Source organism: Salmo trutta, chromosome 9, assembly GCF_901001165.1.
Source record: "Salmo trutta chromosome 9, fSalTru1.1, whole genome shotgun sequence".
Taxonomy (NCBI): Eukaryota; Metazoa; Chordata; class Actinopteri; order Salmoniformes; family Salmonidae; genus Salmo; species Salmo trutta.
This window is the reverse complement of record NC_042965.1, coordinates 21,112,345-21,128,760: the sequence shown is the minus strand read 5'-3', so window position 1 is coordinate 21,128,760 and position 16,416 is coordinate 21,112,345. Positions and strand designations below refer to the sequence as shown.

General features: G+C 42.8%; 2 protein-coding genes and 1 long non-coding RNA gene across 3 annotated transcripts; 1 reads left to right on the top strand and 2 right to left on the bottom strand.

The window, feature by feature from the left end:
* Window positions 1-937: 937 nt before the first annotated feature.
* On the bottom strand, window positions 938-2,000 carry LOC115200151 (uncharacterized). Its single transcript, XR_003879484.1, has 2 exons — window positions 1,313-2,000; window positions 938-1,183 (listed from the first exon to the last, which is right to left on the bottom strand). It is a non-coding gene; the product is annotated as an uncharacterized LOC115200151 (long non-coding RNA).
* Window positions 2,001-2,187: 187 nt separating this feature from the next.
* On the top strand, window positions 2,188-7,709 carry LOC115200149 (translation initiation factor eIF-2B subunit alpha). The gene is made up of 9 exons (XM_029762941.1): window positions 2,188-2,546; window positions 2,761-2,862; window positions 3,060-3,196; window positions 3,389-3,505; window positions 3,620-3,732; window positions 3,842-3,910; window positions 7,003-7,078; window positions 7,194-7,319; window positions 7,418-7,709. Exons 1-9 carry the CDS (start codon window positions 2,534-2,536, stop codon window positions 7,571-7,573), a joined length of 909 nt encoding a protein of 302 aa, XP_029618801.1. The 5' UTR covers window positions 2,188-2,533; the 3' UTR covers window positions 7,574-7,709.
* Window positions 7,710-7,864: 155 nt separating this feature from the next.
* Window positions 7,865-11,566, bottom strand: LOC115200150 (transmembrane emp24 domain-containing protein 2). The gene is made up of 4 exons (XM_029762942.1): window positions 11,237-11,566; window positions 10,582-10,774; window positions 9,360-9,467; window positions 7,865-9,146 (listed from the first exon to the last, which is right to left on the bottom strand). Exons 1-4 carry the CDS (start codon window positions 11,414-11,416, stop codon window positions 9,022-9,024), a joined length of 606 nt encoding a protein of 201 aa, XP_029618802.1. The 5' UTR covers window positions 11,417-11,566; the 3' UTR covers window positions 7,865-9,021.
* Window positions 11,567-16,416: the final 4,850 nt, after the last annotated feature.

Here is a 16,416-nt window from a genome sequence, read left to right as displayed (position 1 = left end):
ATCTTCTAAATCAAAGAGGATTACGCGAAGCATGAATATGTTAGCTACATGAAGTAGCTAAGACAAAACATTAAATGTAGCCAAAGACTATAGAGTCCCCTAGGAAACAATTATCAACACTTCCGTTCCCACCCTGTGACAATAACTCCTCCCTGGCATTTTGATGTCAAACACTGTATTCGAAGTGCCCATTATTTTATTCTAAACTATAGAATTAGAACAATCATTATATTTCAATGACTCCAACAGTTCACTCAAAAGTTTTGCTCTGAAATCGCAAGTCAATTCGCAATTGCAAATGTTGGTTAAAAATAAGGCCTAGATTGTTGCCCATATCGTGCAGCCCTACATAGCTGTGTGGAAATTCTCAAATTAGTGGAGGAAATGGAAAAAGAAATGTAGGAAAATGCTGGAAATAGTTTTGGGTTGAAGTTGAATTGAACAGTATGGCGAAAAACCCATTGAAATCACATAGAATGTGTGTGTTGCCACCCTAGGCTCACACATTACTCAAAGAAAATGTATAACTTGTATTATTCAAAAACATACCATAAAAAAAAAATACCATGATATATTTTGGCCATGTCTCCCAGCCCTAGTATATTCTGAACCTGGGGAGGTTGGCGAACAGTCAAGACCTTTTGTGTGTTTTTAGTTATTTATTCAGATTTCAATCTTAAAATAAAAAAATTCAGACAAAAAAAGGTGTTGATCGTTCTCCATCCTCCCCTTACTCAGAATAGCATTTTCATTGTCATGACATGCTTGGTTCAATAGTTATTTATGAGATAACTGAATATCCAATATAAAATTAACTCCACCTAGGTGCCGAACCATATACCTACCGGCTCTAAGTCAGGTAAACAATACTTCCTGTGGATATTTTTTCTCAAATTTCGAGCAGCTGATGTACAAACCGTATAGACAACCAGTAGAGTATGTTTAAATGTAATTTTATTCAACATTCAGGCTTGTAAGGAACATTTACATGATTTTGAAGCCATTAGTGTCCAGCTGTATATACCAATTCATTGTTAATTACAGCCTGATTAATCAGACTAAAGAAGATTATGCTGCACTTACTTCTTAACATGAGGTCATTGGCAACTGACAAGAGCTCATACTTGCCATCCCCATTTGTTGATGCATTGACGTCCCCATTACCATCTCCAGACTTCTAAAGCTTACAAGGATACAGAAAATGATTGCAGCATATGACGAGGAAGTGATAGTAGGTTCCAATCTAATAACAAATCACTGGATGGAAACCAGCATTTAGACATTTTGTGTATCTACTAACAAGGTTGATTACCTTTCCTGACAATGGCTGGCAATTATAGCCAGCTTGTTGGTCCTCGTCATGACTAGGAGGGCATTACTCATCACCATGACAGCATCCAGACACTTCGACAGGGTGCACTAAGGGAAGGAGAAAGACTGAAATTTGCTTGATTGTCTAACTGGTTCTTTGAAGTGGAGGCTAGCTCTGTAGATATTTGCACAGAGAATAATACTAGTTAAATATCTGGGGTTCTCTGTTAGCTTGCTGGCCCTACCATATGAGATTTGCATCCACAACAATGACCAGAAGACTGACTTCATCCTCTGCAGAAAAACACAGAACTTAGCTTAACAGCTATAACAGATGGCTATTGTTATGACAATAATGAACTCTTATGCCTATTCATCATGCATTCATGTGATAGTGATAAACTGTAGTAGGCCAACGTTACTGATTGCTAGTTAACGTTAGCTAGCTAAATTAAAGTATACAACGTTAGCTAGCCAGCTACAGTAGCCATTTAATTCCTTCATAAAACTCATTCAATGTAAGCAAGCAAGCTTGTAAGCAATTGTTTTCACTACATAAATGGTAACGTTACACTCCCAATGTTTAAAAATCTGAATTATTGTTTGAGATTATGCTTTATTAAAGTTTATCTCTCCACTTACCCGGAGCCATCCCTATAACACAAAAAGCTTGCTAGTTAAATGATATTCTAGCATGCCAAAATTAAAGCCCTGCACAAAAAAATAACAATACAATGTTGCATGGCCAGGTGCACCTGGTGAGTGGATTTATCTTAATCACTAATGGAATTGTCTAAAATGTCAACACCATGTGAAACGAATTTGACCAACGATAACTGAGATATACGTCATCAAATTGCGACATCAGCTACACCATGCCAAAAATGAGCAAACGTTTACCTAAAAATCTGTAGCTGTAAGAGTGACAGGATTAGCTAATATACTTATTTTATTTTACACAAATCAAGGACTCTCGGTTCTCAGTCCAAAACATATGAAGCAACTCTTGAAATAGCGTCACCCGCGTCAGGAGGAAAAACGTGCTGTTTCATCAGTTCGAGCAAGGTAACGTTACATGGTAGTTAGCTAGCGTAGCTACGTTAGTTGTCAACAATAATCCTTCTGGCATTTACTAGGTTAGCTGCCTAGAAAGCTTAATCTGTTCAAAGGTGTCATCTGGCCTGCTTCCTGCTTTTGTTGAGGTGTCGACTTGTTTGACAGAATGGACAAAGATGGTGAGTTGAAGTCTCATTGATGAGTAGACATGCTAGACCCTTATGGCCATAGATTCCTGCATGATCTTATAGTTGCTTTCATGGGGGTTGTTTCCATACATGCACAACACTATCCATACAACTCTAAATAAAGGATAATGTTTTTAGTGAGAGTGTAATCAAGTATAATGTGTTTCCATTTGACTTTGACTTGCCCATGGCCATTTCCTTTCAGAGCTGGTGGAGTACTTCAGGACACAAGTGAGACAGGACCCTGAGGTTCCCTCTGCTGTGGCAGCTATCCGCACTCTCCTGGAGTTCCTCAAAAGAGACCAAAGTCAGATTTTCTTTTTTTTAAACTTTTCTACTCTCCACTTGTTATACTGATATCTAGTGAATCAGGTTTTTTTGTCTGATGATTACTGAAATCAAAATATTTTCATCACTGCTGAAGAGTTTGCACTCGATTTATAAATTATTAGCAAACAGACAAGTTGTGGTATTGATTAGCTTATGCTTTATGTCCCTGAGCAGGTGAGACCATCCTGGGCTTGAGAGAGAACCTGACCCAGACCATCAGGCGTCTGGAGGAGGCTGACTCCTCTGTGGCTGTCTCGTCTGGTGGCGAACTGTTCCTCCGCTTCATCAGCCTCACATCGCTGGAGCACCCTGTGAGTAGAGAGGGGGCCCTCACCTATCCTCCTCACTGTAACGCCAAGGCTACTCTTATACGCTCCGAGCCCACTTTAAAGTGATATTATATGTATTTAATACGTGAGAGTTGCTTGAGTTGTCCAGCATACCATCATGATTTAAGATGTCATTTTCAGAAATATTAAGTGTTTTCTTTGTCCCCCAAACAGGATCTCTCTCAATGCAAGAAAGTGATGGTAGAGAGAGGAGAGCTCTTTCTTAAGAAAATCTCCCTTTCCAGGAGTAAAGTAGCAAAACTCTGCCATACCTTTATCAAGGATGGCGCGGTAAGTATTTCTACTGAATCTTTTTATTTTAATGAAGATTCCAAAACCCGCTCCACTGGGACACTCATGGTGATTCTGCCTCTGACAAACACTGTTCTCTATTGTCATTCACAGAAAATACTGACACACTCCTCCTCCCGGGTGGTTCTTAAGGTACTGGAGAGTGCAGCAGCTGACAAGAAACGCTTCACTGTCTATGTCACTGAGTCACAACCAGACTCTGCAGGGTGTGTGGTCAACACAAACATATGCATATGTCTAATGTCAAACTAAGTAAGCAAGCCCTAAAGAGGAACTTGGAAGACTATTCACAAGTGTACTCTTTTCTCTTTCCAGACGACAAATGGCTGACAAATTACGGAATCTAAACATTCCGGTCACCGTGGTTCTTGATGCTGCAGTGGGGTAAATATCTAAACCATTTCAGTTGATACATGAAATGAAAGCCCAGCTCAATCACACCATGTTTCTTCGAAAGACCATACAGTGCCTTCAGAAAGAGTTCATACCCCTTGACTTATTCCACATTTTGTTGTTACAGCCTGAATTCAAAATTAATTACATTGAAATAGTTTCTCACCCATTTACAGACAATACCTGATAATGATAGTGAAAACATGTTTTTAGAAATGTTTGCTAATTTATTGAAAATTAAATACAGGTATTTAATTTACATAAATATTCACACTCCAAATTGAGCTCGGGTGTATCCAATTGCCTTTGATCATCCTTGTAATGTCACTACAACTTGATTGGAATACACCTGTGGCCAATTCAATTATTTGGACATGTTTTAAAGAGAAACACATCTGTCTATATAATGTCCCACAGTTGACAGTGCATGTCAGAGCAGAAACTAGACCATGAAGTCCAAGGAACTGTCCGTAGATCTCAGAGATATTTGCCTCATCACCATTCTATCTGGGGAAGGGTATAAAAATGTATATAGTGTTAAAGGTTTGCAAGAGCACAGTGGTCTCCATAATTTGGAAATTGAAAAAAAATGTGGAACTACCCAGAGCTGGCCGTCCGACCAAACCAGGCAAGAAGGACCTTGGTCAGGGAGGTGACCAAGAACCCATTGACCACTCTTACAGAACTACAGAGTTCCTTGGCTGAGATCAGAGAACCTGCCAGAAGGACAACAGTCTCTACAGTACTTTACCAATCTGGGCTTTATTGGAGAGTGGCCAGACGGAAGCCACTCCTGAGAAAAAGGCACATGATAGCACGCCTGGAGTTTACAAAAAGGCACGTGAAAGACTGAGATCGTAAGGCAAACAATTCTGTGGTCTGATGAGACAAAAATATAACTTTTTGGCCTGAATGCAAAGCGCTATGTCTGGAGAAAGATGGGTGATAAGCTGTGCCTGGTTAACACCATCACTACCGTGCAGCATTGCGGCAGCAGCAACATGCTATGTGGATGCTTATCAGCAGCAGAGACTGGTAAGGATAGAGGGAATAATGAATGGAGCCAAATACAGGCAAATCCTTGATGAGAACCTGCTTCAGCGTACAAACGACCTCTAACAGGACAATGACCCCAAGCATACGGCCAAAGCACTGCTGGAATGGCTTCAGAACAAGAATGTGAAAGTCCTTGAGTAGCCCAGCCAAAGCCCAGACATGAATCCCAATGACAATCTGTGAAAAGACTTGTCAATGGGACCACTCCCTATCTAACTTAAGAGTTTGAGAAAATACCCAAATCCAGATGTGCAAAGCTGATACAGACATACCCAAGATGACACAAAGCTGTAATCGCTGCAAAAGAAGCATCTACAAAGTATTGACTCAGGTGTGAATATTTATGTACCATTTAAGGTGCGTACGCAGTCGACCCCGAGACTGCTGCGCAGCTCCCCCCTGGGACAGCCCTGCAGAAGAAATATCAGGCCACAGAGAGATGCACGAGATTGAACTTCACTTAACTTTTTCCCCTGTTATTTAACACTCAACGTTTCCCTTTACTGTGGCAATTTGGATCGAAATCGACACAATTAGCCACTTTAAATGCAACATACTGAAACAAAACTAACTATGCAAGACTTAGTATGCAAAACTAACTATGCAAGAGATTTTGTTGTAGGCAGAATGCATCGGAATAGGATTCTATTGCATTGACATGCACGACTCAGCCCGTACTATATACACAGACCGGTGCAGCATAACCAATCAGAGCTGCACTAGGCCTATATGCAAAAAGGCATTGCCATATATGGATCTGTGCCATTTACTTTGAACTGGACTGTTTACAGCATGAGTGGTCGTAGATGCGCTTGTTTTGAATGTATCAACGTGTGCACATTTTGTTAATATCCTTTGCTGATTAGTGAGTTATTAGCTCAGTTATAGATAATTTGTAGTCAGCAATAGGGGTGTGATTGCTTCCTACAAGAGCACAAAACATGTACATCTCTAGACATCTTTGAAAAGCTAGTCAGGTAAAAAATAGCTTTTTTGTCTTAAATGGGCAGTTTTGTGTTTTTGAGACATGCTTGAATAAGCTAAGTAGGCAGAAGGTAGCATAATTTGTCTGATTCTCTAATGGTAGGGGAATAATAATGCATTTTATTTTGTAAAATGGTTTCTTGCGTCAAACAACTTTTTTCAGTCGCCTCCTTGTCTGAAAGACAAGTGGATAAACAGGTGCATCTCATGGAATGTAGGCCAACATTGAACACCACACATTGGCTGCTACTGTAAACTGAATGATGGAACAGCTATTTCCATGTTAAATTGCTATGGGATGCATTTTCTCCCTTGTTTTTGATGGTAGGCCTACATTATGATCAAATAGCCACAGTAGCCTACTTGGCCACTTAAAACAGGTACAGCCTCAGTGTTCACAGTAAACACGTGCTGGAAGTTGCATAGAATTTTCAAAGTTAAAGTTTGTGCTCAGCAGACCTGAAATTTGCTCAGTGCTGAAAAAAATGTGAGGGAACATTGCTTATGTACGCTGAACAAAAGTGCTGAGGAGTATTTCTGTCGGTAATAAAGCCCTTTTGTGGGGGGAAAACTCATTCTGATTGGATGGGCCTGGCTCCCCAGTGGGTGGGCCCACGCCCATCCATGGCTGCACCGCTGCCCAGCATATTTGTGAAATCCATAGATTAAGGCCTAGTTTATTTATTTAAATTGACTGATTTCCTTATGAATTGTGACTGTCAAATCTTTGAAATTCTTGCATTAATATTTTTCAGTATATGAAATATTTGTTTCATTCAATACATTTGCAGACATTTCTAAAAACATGTTTTGACTGTCATTGTGTGTGTGTGTGTGTGTGTGTGTGTGTGAGAGAATCTATTTTGAATTCAGGCTGTAACACAATGTGGAATAAATGAAGGGGTATGAATACTTTCTGAAGGTACTGTAAATACCCTGTTTTACCTATACCCACCTTTTTGGATTTGTACAGGTAGCCTAAATTAACAAAGCAGTCAGTGAAAGCTGTATTTTATTACTGGACTGAATGTTTTTTGTTAAAGGTATATCATGGAAAAGGTGGACCTGGTGATTGTGGGTGCAGAGGGAGTGGTGGAAAGTGGTGGCATTATCAACAAGGTATATTATGAATTGGATAACACACCATTCAGACACTCGTTGATGTCCTGGATGATGTTACCATTTACAACACATAGCGGTTTACCCTTTATTCTGCATGCAATTCACATGATAGATTGGCACCTATCAACTGGCTGTGTGCTCCAAGGCTCACAACAAGCCTTTCTACGTTGTGGCAGAAAGCTTCAAATTTGTCCGACTCTACCCTCTAAATCAGCAAGATGTCCCAGAACGATTTAAGGTAATAGCACCAAAATATGATCAATTGGCTATATAGTGATATTTCTGTAGTTATTTGATGTCCTAACTAGTGGTCTCACTTTGCTCTCTGTATTTCAGTATAAAGCAGACACACTGAAGGCAGTGGAAGACCTAGCAGAAGAACACCCCATGATTGACTACACACCGCCATCGCTGATTACTCTTCTTTTCACAGACCTGGGGGTCCTCACTCCTTCAGCAGTCAGTGATGAACTTATTAAGCTGTACTTGTAAACCACCACTAGAATACTGACAAAACGCCATCAAATGGATGAACTTGATGCAGATCTTGAACAAGTGAAGTCACCGTTCTATATGCATTTCATTAATGTCAATCCCCAGGGAATCTGCCTTAAACAAACCAAAAACACTTCTGTTGTGTGTGTGACTATTTACACCCTACTTGTTTTACTGGAGTTTGAAAGGTTCATCTGACCCATACCAGACTGTGTGTAAAAACCAGCAATTATAGCGGCGTACTGTGTGAGTAACTTATTGCAAATTAGAAGTAATCAATCTCAAAAGGAAAAAGGAGACACTTTTTATTATTATGAACAGGACTTGGGTCATAAGTTGGTCATCCATAGTTTAACTTTTGAATGTTTGTCTGAGCTCTCGTGTGTTGGCTCAGATTAGTTATTCACCCTCTGTACCCAAAATAACAAACATCCCTTGAACATAAATACCAATACAAACTATGAAGAAGTCTGTAGGAAATTGTCCTCATTTGATAAATAGAAATGCTCAAGTGACTACTTAACTGGCAACAGCTCAGATCCCATACCAAGGCTTCTTTTTGTACTGCCCTTGCCCCAAAAGGTAGAATCATTACTTTGTATTTTTACCATTAAATGTGCATACTGTGACTGATTGGCACGGGAAGTGTTAAAAAAGTATTTGTTTATCATCAAGAACTCCCCAGAAAAAAAATACAAGCTGAACAGTTTTGTCTAACAAACAAATTTAGAAAGAATAACAGATCAAATACAACACTGGGCTTGGAATGATGTGTCCAGTGTGGCTCAATTGGTAGAGCATGGCGCTTACAACAGCAGGGTTGTGGGTTTGATTCCCATGGCGGACCAGTATAAAAAAAGGTATGCACTCACTGTCGCTCTGGATAATGGTATATGACTATGTAAAAGCAAAAATATTTCCACCACCTACTCAGCGTAGCCTAGTGGTTAGAGCGTTGGACTAGTAACCAAAAGGTTGCAAGATCGAATCCCCGAGCTGACAAGGTACAAAATCTGTCGTTCTGCCCCTGAACAAGGCAGTTAACCCACTGTTCCTAGGCCGTCATTGAAAATAAGAATTTGTTCTTAACTGACTTGCCTAGTAAAATAAATCTATCCACAGCTATAAGATCATCCTTCTGGCATCCAACGTTTTGGGGCGGTGGCTTTGAATGTGCAAATACTCAAACCTTCCTTGATCAAAAAATAACAATACCCTCTTCAGTGCTATTGATGTCAAAGTCTGAGGAGTCAATGCGAAGACAGTTTTCCGCGAGTGGAAAAACATGCATATGTACAATGGCCTGAAGTACACGAACAGAAAAACAGGAGATTGGACAATAAAGTCTTTTCAGATGTTGTTTGATTTCCAATTTTGAAGTATGGTGTGGCTAATAGCTCAAGTGAATAGTAAATAATTTGAGGGGAAAAAATTGAAAAAATGTTTTACACAACTCTCCGCACTTCAAAAAATCTCTTCAGGTAGTAGATCTGTCCAAGGGTCATGGCTACCAGCACAAGAGCTTCAAAGAAGGACCAAAGCACCACTCGGCTGTTTGTGTTGTCATTAACTGGAGGGGAGAAAAACACAAGACAGTACAATAAACCACTACTGCCACTGAAGTGTTTTCACTAAGCTGTCAAAATTGGGTGTTCTTGACATAAAGGCATGAAATGTTATGCAGTTTGAGATAAGAGGTTAGGTCCATATGTTATTCATTTTCTATGGAAATAGCACATTATACATGGCTGTTATTGAAGTAGCAGCACAGAAGTGGTCTTACTTGCTCTGTGTATCCTCTCTCGGACCTCCATGTATTCCTGCTCGTGTTTTACTGCTGTCATGGCAACTGCTAGCTCATTAATCATCTCTTCCAGCTTGTTCTGGTGGGCTGTGAAAAAGAATGGAAAATTAACAAGTAGTACAGTATACAACATTTTGCAAAGTTAAAGTAACCCCAACAAGCACAGGCACATCCAAGTAAATCAGGTACAACTCACATCAAGGTTAGGTTTATTGTAGATGCTGTTCAAAGTGATGTAATGACTTAAGCAATAAAGAGTTGTGCAGGAAATGTTCTTACATCAAACAACCAGTAAACTGACATCTCCATCTCTCTACCAAAGCTTGGGTATACCCATTGTGCAAAACATTTGTTAACTAATCTTTACATTAACCTTACAAATACGTTGTCAGATAGGCTTGAATGACTTCAATGTGTCTTTAGTGCATCTAACATTAAATAACATCTGCTGTAACACAGCAAACTTGGATTAACATAAATACAAGATGTATTATTGAAACTGACCAACCAACACTTTTGAAAAACTGAGGGCAAAAGTAATTGACCCAATTTGTTTCCTGAATGCCCATATGGCAGAAGCTGAGGGGGGCATAAATTCCTAAATCCATTCACCATCTCAAGTCATTGCCAGTTAGCAAGTGAGTGTCCATAAAGCAAAATAAAACAGCACAACCCAGGCAATTAATATGACTAACTATGAAAATGGTACTATTTAAATTCACTCTGTTCATTTTGTAATTCAGTACTTGGGGTAAGCAACACTACAGAGAAGAGTCCATTTTCTCCAAGGGCATTGAAGAACGACCATCTCTGACCTCATGCAATAGTGTTAACCTACCGTCCCAGGTGTCTCCACCTGATGGAGGGTGGAGAGCAGAATGAGAAAAGGATGAATATGAAGAAAGAAGGAATATGAAGGAAAGAGTTTTCCAGAGAACCTACAAATATATGGTGAGATTATATTCCCAACATCAGTCAGTGTGACCAGAGCTCTACAATGCAACCATTTTACTTGAATGTGTGCCTAAATATTTTGCTGTGCAATCTGGAATTTTAATTTAGGAGCACCAGTGTGCCTAGAAAAATGAAAGATTCTTGCTTTATTACCTGAAATATTTTTATTAGGTGTACACTTGCTCTTTGTAAAAAAAGGTCAGCGTTGAGCCCTGGTGCCCATTGCTGCCTCTTCACCCCAGTTTACCTTCTGTCTCCATGCCGTCTCCCTTGGGGGCCTCTCCAATGCCAATGGTGAACATGACAATCTTGGGTGTCATGGTGGACATCTTATTGCTGAAGCAAAACTTGTATGTGCCATCCATATGGGCAGCCACCGAGTACTTCCCACTGGATTCTCGGTCTCCTTTGTAAATCTGCTTCCCATCTGGACCTGTGATCTGCAAATGAAAAGTACCTATATAGTCATTGACAATCTATGAAACATTAGGCAGCTATTTACTCATGTTGTGACTGGACAGCATCAGATATACAACACCACCATCAGTACAAACTCAGATATGACCAATAGCCCTAACATGAAGTCATCCCTTGGCTCCTGATATTTTTTCTTAGGTGATAATCTCGCACTGTCAGTCAACCAAGAGAGTTTAGCTAACGAACGTAGCTACGTATAATGCTTGCTCGCTAGCCATATGGCACAATTTGAGGGACGTTTGGAAGCATAGCTAGCTAGGAGAACGACGTTAATTTAGCTAGCTACCTACCTACCTACCTACATTCTTAATGTTTCGCTAGTTAGGCCCATGATTAGCCAAAGCTAGCTAACAGCTGGGGAGGGGGGGGGGCTTTCCCCGCAATAAGTTTAAGAAAGGGGGCACCTTTCACAACTCAGACTTTACCTCCACATCGATGTCTAGGAAACCTCCTTCGGCCACCTCAAACATGAGGCCCATCTTGGTACCAGAGTTGACTCGTTCAAAGAAACACTCTTCTGCATGAGCGTCGATGCTTACGAAGTAACCTGACGCTGTGGCGGATAACATAGCTAAAATTACCATACACTCCGAGAGAGTAAACATGATTGCTGTTGTTTTTCGCTACTGTCTAGCTATGTGAAAAATAGATTAGCGAACAAAACGCTCAGCCGCTGACTTGCGGAGGAGGAGCCAGCAGTAGAAGGGGGACTCAACTTCCTCGCAAATGCTGCCACGTAAAGACGGGAAAACGAGCCGCGTCGAGGTTCAAAAAGCCATTCGATTGTGCCCACTCAAATTGACCTCAGGCCGGCCCCTGGTCCAAGACCTGGGTGTATTCATTAGGGCGATTCGGTTGCAAAACGTTTCTTAAACGGAAGCAAACAAAACGAAATGGGGATTGACCAGCCTGAATTTGGCCAATAGAAACTCGTTTAAGTAATACAACTGTTTTGGACTAATGAGTCAGTGGCGACCCGTCATTCAGTGCAGGTGGGGCTCTTATGAATTTTTTTTTGTCTTTTTTGGGGGACTTGCCTGTTTTGCATGTTATTTTGGCATTAATACGTGTCACATATCAGTTTGCAAACAATGTAAACAAAAGAAAGTATATATCATTGAGTTAATAAAACCGTACACAAACATGGTCTCTTTTTTGTTTTCTTGAGTAAGGCAGCTCCAAAATGCAGGTGTTTCAGCCTAGCTCAGTACTTTCTGTGGTGGTGGGGCAAGCCAGCAGAAAATACAGAGCGTTGCGCCGTGATTGGCTCAGTGTTCTGTCACTCATGGGGACACTACGTCACCGCCAAGTCTAAGGGTAGAGCTCGAAAATTCAAGCCCCTTGGGTGCTGCTATAGATAAAATGCCCATCTGCCTCACACTAATAATTTGGTCCATTCACCTGCCCTGAATGACGGGTCGCCACTGCCAGGGAGATATGTATACTGTAGCTAATACTAAGTGTATATTGTGTAGTAAGCTCTTTGTAGCCCATGTGCCTCACCCTAATAATTTGGTATATTTTCACCTCTTAATTTTGCCTACTGTCCTGACTTGGTGGTGCACATGTAGCCTACAACTTTTTTGAGAAATGTAATCATCGAATATTGTAAGAGCTTTCATTGTCCGCTTATATGCCCCCTTTATTTATTCTACGGTTCTGACTTGGTGTACAGGGAGAAACACTGTAAGAACGGCCCATGTTCTGAATTCTGTCATAGTCTGGGTAGCCATTTGATTAGCTGTTCAGGAGTCTTATGGCTTGGGGGTAGAAGCTATTTAGGAGCCTCTTGGACATAGACTTGGCACTCCGGTACCGGGTGCCGTGCGGTAGCAGAGAGAACAGTCTATGACTAGGGTGGCTGGAGTCTTGGACAATTCTTAGGGCCTTCCTCTGACACCGCCTAGTAAAGAGGTCCCGGATGGCAGGAAGCTTGGCCCTGGTGATGTACTGGACCGTACGCATTACCCTCTGTAGTGCCTTGCGGTCGGAGGCCGAGCAGTTGCCATACCAGGCAGTGATGCAACTTGTCAGGATGCTCTCGATGGTGCAGCTGAAGAACCTTTTGAGGATCTGAGGACCCATGCCAAATCTTTTCAGTCTCCTGAGAGGGAATAGGTTTTGTCATGCCCTCTTCACGACTGTCTTGGTGTGTTTGGACCATGATAGTCATTGGTGATGTGGACACCAAGGAACTTGAAGCTCTCGACCAGCTCCACTACAGCCCGTCGATGAGAATGGGGGCCTGTTCGGCCCGCCTATTCCTGTAGTCCACAATCATCTCCTTTGTCTTGATCACATCGAGGAAGAGGTTGTTGTCCTGGCACCACACTGACAGTTCTCTGATCTTCTCCCTATAGGCTGTCTCGTCATTGTTGGTGATCAGGCCTACCACTGTTGTGTCGTCAGCAAACTTAATGATGGTGTTGGAGACATGTTTGGCCACGCAGTCATGGGTGAACAGAGAGTATAGAAGGGGACTAAGTACACACCCCTGATGGGCCCCAGTGTTGAGGATCAGCGTGGCAGATGTGTTGTTGCCTACCCTTACCACCTGGGGGCGGCCCATCAGGAAGTCCAGGATCCGGTTGCAGAGGGAGGTGTTTAGACCCAGGGTCCTTAGTTTAGTGATGAGTTTCGTGGGCACTATGGTGTTGAACACTGAGCTGTAGTCAATGAACAGCATTCTCACATAGGTGTACCTTTTGTCCAGGTGGGAAAGGGCAGTGTGGAGTGCGATTGAGATTGCGCCATCTGTGGATCTGTTGGGGTGGTATGCAAATTGGAGTGGGTCTAAGGTATCCAGAAGGATGCTGTTGATGTGAGCCATGACCAGCCTTTCAAAGCACTTCATGACTTCCGACATGAGTGCTACGGGGTGGTAATCATTTAAGCAGGTTACCTTCGCTTCCTTTAAATGAGGCTGAATGAACTGTTTCATTTACATTTACATTTACGTCATTTAGCAGACGCTCTTCTCCAGAGCGACTTACAAATTGGTGCATTCACCTTATGATATCCAGTGGAACAACCACTTTACAATAGTACATCTATATCTTTTTCTTTGGGGGGGGGGGGGGGGTTAGAAGGATTACTTTATCCTATCCCAGGTATTCCTTAAAGAGGTGGGGTTTCAGGTGGCTCCGGAAGGTGGTGATTGACTCCGCTGTCCTGGCGTCGTGGGGGAGCTTGTTCCACCATTGGGATGCCAGAGCAGCGAACAGTTTTGACTGGGCTGAGCGGGAACTGTGCTTCCGCAGAGGTAGGGAGGCGAGCAGGCCAGAGGTGGATGAACGCAGTGCCCTTCTTTGGGTGTAGGGACTGATCAGAGCCTGAAGGTACGGAGGTGCCGTTCCCCTCACAGCTCCGTAGGCAAGCACCATGGTCTTGTAGCAGATGCGAGCTTCAACTGGAAGCCAGTGGAGTGTGCGGAGGAGCGGGATGACGTGAGAGAACTTGGGAAGGTTGAACACCAGACGGGCTGCGGCGTTCTGGATGAGTTGTAGGGATTTAATGGCACAGGCAGGGAGCCCCGCCAGCAGCGAGTTGCAGTAATCCAGACGGAAGATGACAAGTGCCTGGATTAGGACCTGCGCCGCTTCCTGTGTAAGGCAGGGTCGTACTCTGCGAATGTTGTAGAGCATGAACCTACAGGATCGGGTCACCGCCTTGATGTTAGCGGAGAACGACAGGGTGTTGTCCAGTGTCACGCCAAGGCTCTTAGCACTCTGGGAGGAGGACACAATGGAGTTGTCAACCGTGATGGCGAGATCATGGAACGGGCAGTCCTTCCCCGGGAGGAAGAGCAGCTCCGTCTTGCCGAGGTTCAGCTTGAGGTGGTGATCCGTCATCCACACTGATATGTCTGCCAGACATGCAGAGATGTGATCCGCCACCTGGTTATCAGAAGGGGGAAAGGAGAAGATTAATTGTGTGTCGTCTGCATAGCAATGATAGGAGAGACCATGTGAGGATATGACAGAGCCAAGTGACTTGGTGTATAGCGAGAATAGGAGAGGGCCTAGAACTGAGCCCTGGGGGACAGCACGTGGTGCGGAGACGGATTCTCGCCACGCCACCTGGTAGGAGCGACCTGTCAGGTAGGATGCAATCCAAGAGTGAGCCGCTCCGGAGATGCCCAACTCAGAGAGGGTGGAGAGGAGGATCTGATGGTTCACAGTATCAAAGGCAGCAGATAAGTCTAGAAGGATGAGAACAGAGGAGAGAGAGTTAGCTTTAGCAGTGCGGAGAGCCTCCGTGACACAGAGAAGAGCAGTCTCAGTTGAATGACCAGTATTGAAACCTGACTGATTTGGATCAAGAAGGTCATTCTGAGAGAAATAGCAAGAGAGCTGGCCAAGGACGGCACGCTCAAGAGTTTTGGAGAGAAAAGAAAGAAGGGATACTGGTCTGTAGTTGTTGACATCGGAGGGATCGAGTGTAGGTTTTTTGAGAAGGGGTGCAACTCTCGCGGAAGGGACGTAGCCAGCGGTCAAGGATGAGTTGATGAGCGAGGTGAGGTAGGGGAGAAGGTCTCCGGAAATGGTCTGGAGAAGAGAGGAGGGGATAGGGTCAAGCGGGCAGGTTGTTTCGCTGCCAGACAAGACTCTGCTGATAGCCAGGTGTAGCAGTGGTATAGTGCAATGAATGTATTGTTTAGTGTTGCTTTGCTGGCCTGCATACCACTTTTTTTGTTTTGTTGCCCCACCAAGATTTACATGCTAAAATCGCTGTTGTCACGTGTGCTCCCTCTCCGGCCTCTAGGTCACCAGGCTGCTCTTTATGGCGCACACCTGCCACCATCGTTACGCACATCTGCACGTCGCCAGACTCACCTGGACACATGTGGATCACTTCCCTGATTACCTTCCCTATATATGTCACTCCCTTTGGTTCCTTCCCCAGGCGTCATTGTTTCTGTTTCAGTTTCATGTCTGTGTGCTGTTAGAACATTCATCCAACTTCAAGCACCCTGATGTGGGTCTGTGGCTGCGCTGCATGAAGCCCACCATGGCATTCTTTGGTATTGTTCTTAATCCCATTCCCTAAACTCAAAAATTGTACGTTTATAGACCCAATTCCAGCAAACATGGTGTAGTTCGTGGGTGGGCAACTTATGGCCCGAGCCCATTCAATCCAGCCCAGGGGAGACTTAAGAAAAAATAAACAAACACTCCAGGCCACTCTTGAGCTTCTAAAACTAGATTAAAGTATGTAGAAAATTATAATGGACCTATACGTTTTCAAATAACCTAATTGCCCTTTTTCTGGGCCATGAACAGCTTTATACAGTATATAGGTTACTGTGGTGCAGACTTATTTCCCGGTCACTACATAGGCTTAATTTGGAGTACTTTGGGACAGGCTGCGGGGACATTTGTGGCCCTGCATCTGATTCCCTTGGAGAGCACTTTACAAATGACTCCCATCCATAGATACAATTCCAACACTGTGCATCTATTTCGAATGTTTAATGTTGAGTACTTTGAATTTGCACATAAATCCATCCTCTTAGAAACACGGCCAAGAAATAAGCTTACAACATGATCATGACCAAAGCTAAAAAGGACCAGTGCATTGATTAACTGTGATGGGGACTTTCTTC

What these genes read in the sequence shown, in the direction of transcription:
- LOC115200149 (XM_029762941.1), top strand. An exon ending in TCACAACCAGACTCTGCAGG is followed by an intron (nt 3,733 to 3,841) that starts GTGTGTGGTCAA and finishes TTCTCTTTCCAG; the next exon opens with ACGACAAATGGCTGACAAAT. An exon ending in ATGTCCCAGAACGATTTAAG is followed by an intron (nt 7,320 to 7,417) that starts GTAATAGCACCA and finishes TCTGTATTTCAG; the next exon opens with TATAAAGCAGACACACTGAA.
- LOC115200150 (XM_029762942.1), bottom strand. Translation starts at nt 11,416, where the DNA reads ATGTTTACTCTCTCGGAGTGTATGGTAATTTTAGCTATGTTATCCGCC. An exon ending in TCCTAGACATCGATGTGGAG is followed by an intron (nt 10,775 to 11,236) that starts GTAAAGTCTGAG and finishes TTTCATTTGCAG; the next exon opens with ATCACAGGTCCAGATGGGAA. An exon ending in AGAGAGGATACACAGAGCAA is followed by an intron (nt 9,147 to 9,359) that starts GTAAGACCACTT and finishes TCTCCCCTCCAG; the next exon opens with TTAATGACAACACAAACAGC.